The sequence below is a fragment of the Coregonus lavaretus genome (genome assembly GCF_964263955.1).
Source record: "Coregonus lavaretus genome assembly, contig: HAP1_SCAFFOLD_1970, whole genome shotgun sequence".
In the NCBI taxonomy this organism is placed as follows: domain Eukaryota; kingdom Metazoa; phylum Chordata; class Actinopteri; order Salmoniformes; family Salmonidae; genus Coregonus; species Coregonus lavaretus.
Window position 1 is genome coordinate 66,732 of NW_028158054.1, and position 7,540 is coordinate 74,271.

Below are 7,540 nucleotides of genomic sequence, written 5' to 3' on the forward strand. Positions count from 1 at the left end.
CTTGTTAAGGTTGGGTTAAATCAGTGTCAGCATCTGTCACCAAAAGATGATTGTCTGGGTTATGGAACATGCTGCAACAGGAATCTCTTTGTTAAGTTGCAGTTTTCCCTTCAACAAATAGTCTGACATTGCATCAAAGTCTAACTTTGTAAATATGTAATGCTTGACTAGGCCTGACAGAAGACAACCACGCCTCAAGAAACCTTCCAGTCACATCTCAGGTCACTAGTGGGTGGATGAATAAAAATAAAACATTGTTTCAAAAATACAGGGTTTATTGGTTTTAACTGCAATCAATAGTTACAAAAAGAGGAATCTGTTTTTTAATATAAACTCAGAGAAATGACTAGTGAAAAACCATGGCTGGAAAAATACATTCAACAGTTTGACTTTCAGTTAACTTTCAATAATGCTGTTTAACCTTGTTCAAAACATCAAGGAAACATGGAACAAGGAATTTAAAAAACAATTTCACCATCATCTTCCATCGTTTAATAGAAAAGGCCTTAGTTAACTTCCTGGAATGTATTCAAAAGTAGGCACTTTAACAGTTGGGGACCATGCAAGTGCAAAAAACAGACATCCTCTCCTCAACCCATTTGGTCACAGCTTTTGCTTGTAATAAAAGTGTGAGTCTTTTTCCTCTAAATCCTTGGTTACCTGTATTACATTATTAACAGGGACCTTCACATAACTTTAAAACCAACACTTCATACACTGAATCGGGATGTCCAAGTGAACATGGTGATACTCATCATCACATGTTGCACCTCTTAGTTTTAGATATGAGTCATAATTATGAAATAATCCTGTTCGGTCTCCATATGGTACCAAATTGGCCTAATCTGAAAGAATACAACAGCAGAAGATAATATCATTAAAGTACTGTTACTGTCAGAGAAAACATAATAAGGAGTGAGGATAGGACAGTTCCGGAATGAGAATGCGGCAATTATTTTTGCTAGAATTGCAGTCCAATAACTGGGAGAACAGATTTTTTTTTAAGTAAACAAATAAATACATAAAAACAACTTTTTTTCTGCATTTTTTTTTGAATTAAGTTTCATTTTGACAATGTGTAGTTGCAAACAAAAGTCATTGTAATACAATATATTAAACTGTGAAAAAAAGGAAATTGACAAAATGTCTTCACAATCTTTAGATTAATACCGAAGATCTTAATTTAACATAAAGAAAATATATTCTATTGTTCATTATCCAGATAAATACAAAACAAAATTAGAACACAAAAAAAAAAGCATATGATCACCAATAAATATGTTTCGATAAGTTAAATAAGCAGTGACAAGCAAAAACTTTGTTTGGAAAGTTTTCAAACAAAAATCATAATAACAATAATAAAAGAACAATCAAAAACTAGAGAAAGAAGCAGAGAGATGTCATAACATCAGACTACTCCTCAGAGCCAGATTCTAAGGGGAAGAGGAAAACTAGGATAGCTTAGGAGATCCCATCTCAAGTTGCAGGAAGTATAGAAGAACTGCACCATGGGAATGCTGGAATTCCCCGCTGCCTGCGGAACGGCACAGAGGGAGGCGGGGTAGAGAGGTGGGAAGGACAAAAAAAAGAAAACAGTCTTAATGGTTTAATAACCAGTTAGACATTAAAGACGTCCCTCATCCTTCCTTTCCAGAAACACAACTGCCAGTGACCAACAACAGGAGGGGGTGGTTTGTGGTGCAATGATACACTTGCACTGCTACACGTTCAAGAACAAAATCACGTGGCACCTTGCAAAACAAAAGTCTCTAACAATCTCTTTTCGCGCCATCATTCTCATTGTTCATTCGTTTCCTCTCCCGTTTTGACTGAAGACATGGTAGAGTCTATGAATGGAGGGGAGTTAGGAGGCGGGTAACAGCAGGGAAGACATTTCTGGGGTGATTTGAAAGCAAGTTCCCTTAATAAGTCACTGTATCCTTATTCTAACTAGGAACTAAATTGATATTGTTTTGTGGAGGAGAGTGGTCAGGGAAAGGTTGTCGAGGGGACAGGGGAGTGCCATTTTCCATTCATTATCTCTTTCCATCCTTTTTTCAAGGGAAGCGTGGATAAGATACATAAAAATAGGTGCAGTCTAGTCGTCAGAGACAGAGAGGCGGCTGAAGATTGGGAGGCGTCTGTTGGCATCCAGGCTGGGGGATTCTGACCCGCTGAGACTGCCCCCCGAGCTGCTCTGGTACCCCTCCTGGTCCGACAGAGAGTCCTGGGGCGGGCTGGATGGAGACTCAAAAATCTGGGTGGGGGACTCCGACATGGGCCTGAAGAAGTAAGGGGTGTTGTTCGGGGACGGGGGTGCAGGGGCTTTTGGTTCGGTCCCCATGGGGCATCCGGATCCAAGGCTGGGGCCGAACAGATTGGCCAGCTCCTGGCTGGAGTATGTGAAGGGGTTGGAGCTCGGCCACTCAGGCATCTCGTCCGGGGAGAACATGGGTGGAGGGGTGACCGAGGTGGGGCTGTCCCCTCCTCTCAGACCCCCAGAGCTGGGGAACCCTGCGAAGCTGTAGCTGTGCTGCAGACGAGGACGCTCCAGCTTATTGGAGGAGAGAGGAGAGAAGGAGGAGCAGGAGGAGGGGGAGGGAGGGGGTCCACGGCGCTCCTCTGCGTTGTGGATAAAGTGACAGCGGGGACCGTAGGGGCAGAATCCGATTGTGTGGAAGGTACGACACAGCTCGGTTTTGTATTTAGGGTGACGGCTGAGAGATCGCAGCTCATGGAAGCCGTGGGCGAACTGACACTTGTCGCCGTACTTGCAGGCTCCGTTCTCCTCAAACGGCCGGCACAGCTCAGTCTTGTAGCGGCTGGAGTTTACCTGGCTCTGCTGCAGGCTCGGGGCTCCTAGGCTGGTAGGACTAGCAGGCCCCAGGCACTGGTGTAGGAGCCGCTCGCCCGTCTCGGAGAAAGAGCGGTCCCTCATGCATTTCTCCTTGTTGCTGCTACCACTTCCAATAAACCCTGAGGTGATGGAGCAGGAGGAGGGGTCTATGGTCTTCAGGCTGTTAAGGAACTGGTTCTGGTTGAACTTGGAGTTGGGGTTATGGTTGGGGAGGGTGACAGAGTGGCGTCTCTTGTATACTGACAGCCCGCCGCCCAGTGAGGGGGTCCCCACAGCCTTCCTGTCCAGCAGGGCTCCGGTGGGGGTGGTGATGGACATGGGGATGTTGGTGGACATCGCATGATGGGGGGCGCTCAGTAAGTTGTTGTTGTAATTCAGAATCTTGTCATTCTGGAAAATGACAAATTTGGAATATTAAGTCTACATTCAATACACAATAAACTACTTATTAATAATTCACATTAGTCAATAAAGTAATTTTATTCTACAAAAGAGATCATGGACACTGATTTTATAAAGGGAGGGAAAACTTCTACAAGAAATCCCTGAATGACTACCGTTGATGTTCGTTTAGCTTTAAATACTCGGGCGATGCAGGCCTATAAAACAAACCACTTTTCACGCCACTTCGATTAACCCTTTTCCTAACCTTAACCTCAGTCTCCTAACCTGCTACGTTAATTATCCTAACCAGCTACGAAAAAGTCACTTCTGTATAGAAATGGCATGAAAACGTAGCCTTACTAAAGAATGTGCGCCTGCGAAGTAAATGGAGCGAAAGGAAGGAGCGCGTGAGAGCTGCGAGTCTGGTCGTGGTTACAAAGAAGCTGCTGCATCTCTGAATTTCAAATGAATATGCGAAATGAAAACGTAGTGTGAAGGCACTCAACTGGGAGGCATAGTAGGCTAGTAAGGACGTGCTCTTCAAATAACACTTTCACATCAGGCCATAATATAGATGTTGATGGCTGGGTAACTGCTGAAAGATTAAAAAGCGTGTTTTGCCTCTTACACAAGGTTAATTAATCTATAACGTTAACTTTATGTGGACCTTTTATGCGCAAAGACCAACAATTATTCAACTTCACAAACAGAAAGTTCAGAAGTTGCTAAAAACCTAATTATAACTACGTTTCAATTAAATACAGTAGCTGCCTACACCAATCAATGCATTTAATTCATACAAGATATCTAGATAGATTATTTGATTCTTCTTGTCCTTGCAATGTAAGTGGCAACCAGTATGTTTCAATATAATCGATCAAATCACTGCTCATCTGAAGTGAATCAGAATCATTAGTTAGGGGTTTCAAAATGTTAACTTGCTAACGTTAGTTTCAGGAACGAGCCTTATGGAATGAATGCAACATCATGGCAAATAGACATCAGATTCATGAAGCTAGTTAGTTAACGATTCCAGCATTTAACTTACCAAATTTGTCCAACTGCACAATAAAATAAGTTTCAATCATTAGAGCCAACTGTTGCCATTGAATTAAATAATGAATCGCAAGCACTCGTGGTTAACGCTTGACTACTGTAGTGCAAAAGTGGCAGCAGACTAGCAATTTATCAATTAACAGAGTCTGACTCACTCTTAAGGGATATTAGCACTCAAACAAGGAAACGAACGATAGTCAACAAAGTAAAAATCACGAGACAGCATGCATCCGACCCTAACGACGTTACCACAACACATCATGGAACTCACTATCCGGCTAGTTTCCATAAGCTAACGTTAGCTAGTTTGCAAGCTGAATTAGCAAGATAAAGTCCGCGTTCTGATCATATCAAACCAATGTTACCGCATCACTTTTATAATATGCATCACAACAAAAGCGTACACATGTCAAATTAACCAACCCAAACTAGCCTCGTGAAATGTCGAATTGCACCACTGACATGCATCCAATAACTAGTTACGTTGGCTAGCCTATTAAAAAAAAGCGTGTAGATAACTTCTGTACCTTGTTCATTATTTCGCTGAAGTCGAAGAAAGGCGAAACCACTCCCGTGGTCATCTTGGATGCGTAGAAAATACAATCTAAAAGTAGTAAAAACGTATATATATTTTTTTATTGAAGTTACAGACTATGGTGAGTTCTGATTTGTAAACTTATTTTGCCCTAACTGATACAAGACCCCCTCTGCACTGCACCAGCCCCGTGCGTTTGCTTTATAATCGCGTGCAGGAGGAGCTTGTAGTAACCGGGCGTTTCTTAGATGTAATCTTTTTTTGAGGGGACACAAACTTGCACCAGAACTTTGCGAACATTCTCGCAGGGCACATTCACAATGTTGCATTGATTTTGCATGGTTGAGGCACCCAACCGTAAATAGGAACTACACTAAAGAAACACAAAGAATAAGGTTAATAGAGCATAGCATAATTTTATCCAAGTTTTAAAACCAAACTGTAATGCATTATGCTTTTCACTCTCATGTTTTTCAGTCAGCAGAATGACGAAACAATGTTACATTCAATGTATGGGAATCACCCAGGTAGGCACAATGCCAATTTAACAGTGTTCTATGCCAAAATGCAGATTTGCACTTCCAGAAACACTCGTGACTGATCCAATGTAAGTGTTAGTCATCAGCCTAAACCCTTCAATGCATCAGGTAGCCTTGGTCTGGAAATGGTAGGCTAGGCCTATTGACTGTTGTTTGTTCAAAGGTGCAGGTTTTCCAAAAAAGTAATGTAGTAAACCTAGCAGCCTACTATTCCCATGTTTTTAAATCATAATAAACCACATACATGTCCTTGCCTATAGGCCTACTTTATTGCAATTTGTGGGTGACCCAACTTCACAGTCTTAGGCAGACAGACTTGTTTATGCTCTCTCTCTCTCTCTCTCTCTCTCTCTCTCTCTCTCTCTCTCTCTCTCTCTCCCTACATAGTATCCTCAGGCTCCCGTTTGCTCTCACCCCCCCACCACACACACACACACACACACACACACACACACACACACACACACACACACACACACACACACACACACACACTGTCATTCATTGACTCTTAATTGTCTGCCTTCACCATGAGGGGACTTTCCAATTCTGTTCAGGCAGTTTAACCCTTATCTACCTTGCTCAACAACACACACACACACACACACACACACAACACAGCCACATGTAAAGCAGCCTGCAGCCTTGGCTCAGTTTACAAATAAATCCTGCTCTGTTACTTGAAATGCACTGACTGATCCCTGATGATTGGACAGGAAGTTTCATTGGAAGTTGTAGCATGGGGAAACATACGCACTGTTCTAACTTCTATTCAGTGCAGTTTTAGTGTTTAACATCTTTATTTGCACCATAGATTTACATTTACATTTACATTTACGTCATTTAGCAGACACTCTTATCCAGAGCGACTTACAAATTGGTGCACTCACCTTATAGCCAGTGGGATAACCACTTTACAATATATATATATTTTATTTTAAAAAAATTATTTGGGGTGGGGTAAGGGGGGGTAGAAGGATTACTTTATCATATCCCAGGTATTCCTTAAAGAGGTGGGGTTTCAAGTGTCTCCGGAAGGTGGTGAGTGACTCCGCTGTCCTGGCGTCGTTAGGGAGCTTGTTCTACCATTGGGGAGCCAGAGCAGCGAAAAGTTTTGACTGGGCTGAGCGGGAACTGTGCTTCTGCAGAGGTAGGGGGGCCAGCAGGCCAGAGGTGGATGAACGCAATGCCCTCGTTTGGGTGTAGGGACTGATGAGAGCCTGAAGTTACGGAGGTGCCGTTCCCCTCACAGCTCCGTAGGCAAGCACCATGGTCTTGTAGCAGATGCGAGCTTCAACTGGAAGCCAGTGGAGTGTGCGGAGGAGCGGGGTGACGTGAGAGAACTTGGGAAGGTTGAACACCAGACGGGCTGCGGCATTCTGGATGAGTTGTAGGGGTTTAATGGCACAGGCAGGGAGCCCAGCCAACAGCGAGTTGCAGTAATCCAGACGGGAGATGACAAGTGCCTGGATTAGGACCTGTGCCGCTTCCTGTGTAAGGCAGGGTCGTACTCTCCGAATGTTGTAGAGCATGAACCTACAGTATCGGGTCACCGCCTTGATGTTAACGGAGAATGACAGGGTGTTGTCCAGGGTCACACCAAGGCTCTTTGCACTCTGGGAGGAGGACACAACGGAGTTGTCAACCGTGATGGCAAGATCATGGAACGGGCAGTCCTTCCCCGGGAGGAAGAGCAGCTCCGTCTTGCCGAGGTTCAGCTTGAGGTGGTGATCCGTCATCCATACTGATATGTCTGCCAGACATGCAGAGATGCGATTCGCCACCTGGTTATCAGAAGGGGGAAAGGAGAAGATTAGTTGTATGTCGTCTGCGTAGCAATGATAGGAGAGGCCATGTGAGGATATGACAGAGCCAAGTGACTTGGTGTATAGCGAGAATAGGAGAGGGCCTAGAACTGAGCCCTGGGGGACACCAGTGGTGAGAGCACGTGGTGCGGAGACAGATTCTCACCACGCCACTTGGTAGGAGCGACCGGTCAGGTAGGACGCAATCCAAGAGTGAGCCGCGCCGGAGATGCCCAACTCGGAGAGGGTGGAGAGGAGGATCTGATGGTTCACAGTATCAACGGCAGCAGACAGGTCTAGAAGGACAAGAGCAGAGGAGAGAGAGTTAGCTTTAGCAGTGCGGAGAGCCTCCGTGACACAGAGA

At 44.2% G+C, this 7,540-nt stretch overlaps 1 protein-coding gene across 1 annotated transcript; it reads right to left on the reverse strand.

The window, feature by feature from the left end:
• Nucleotides 1-254: 254 nt before the first annotated feature.
• LOC311124469 (mRNA decay activator protein ZFP36L1-like) lies at nt 255-5,011 on the reverse strand. Its single transcript, XM_084198613.1, has 2 exons — nt 4,825-5,011; nt 255-3,247 (listed from the first exon to the last, which is right to left on the reverse strand). Exons 1-2 carry the CDS (start codon nt 4,876-4,878, stop codon nt 2,099-2,101), a joined length of 1,203 nt encoding a protein of 400 aa, XP_084054739.1. The 5' UTR covers nt 4,879-5,011; the 3' UTR covers nt 255-2,098.
• Nucleotides 5,012-7,540: the final 2,529 nt, after the last annotated feature.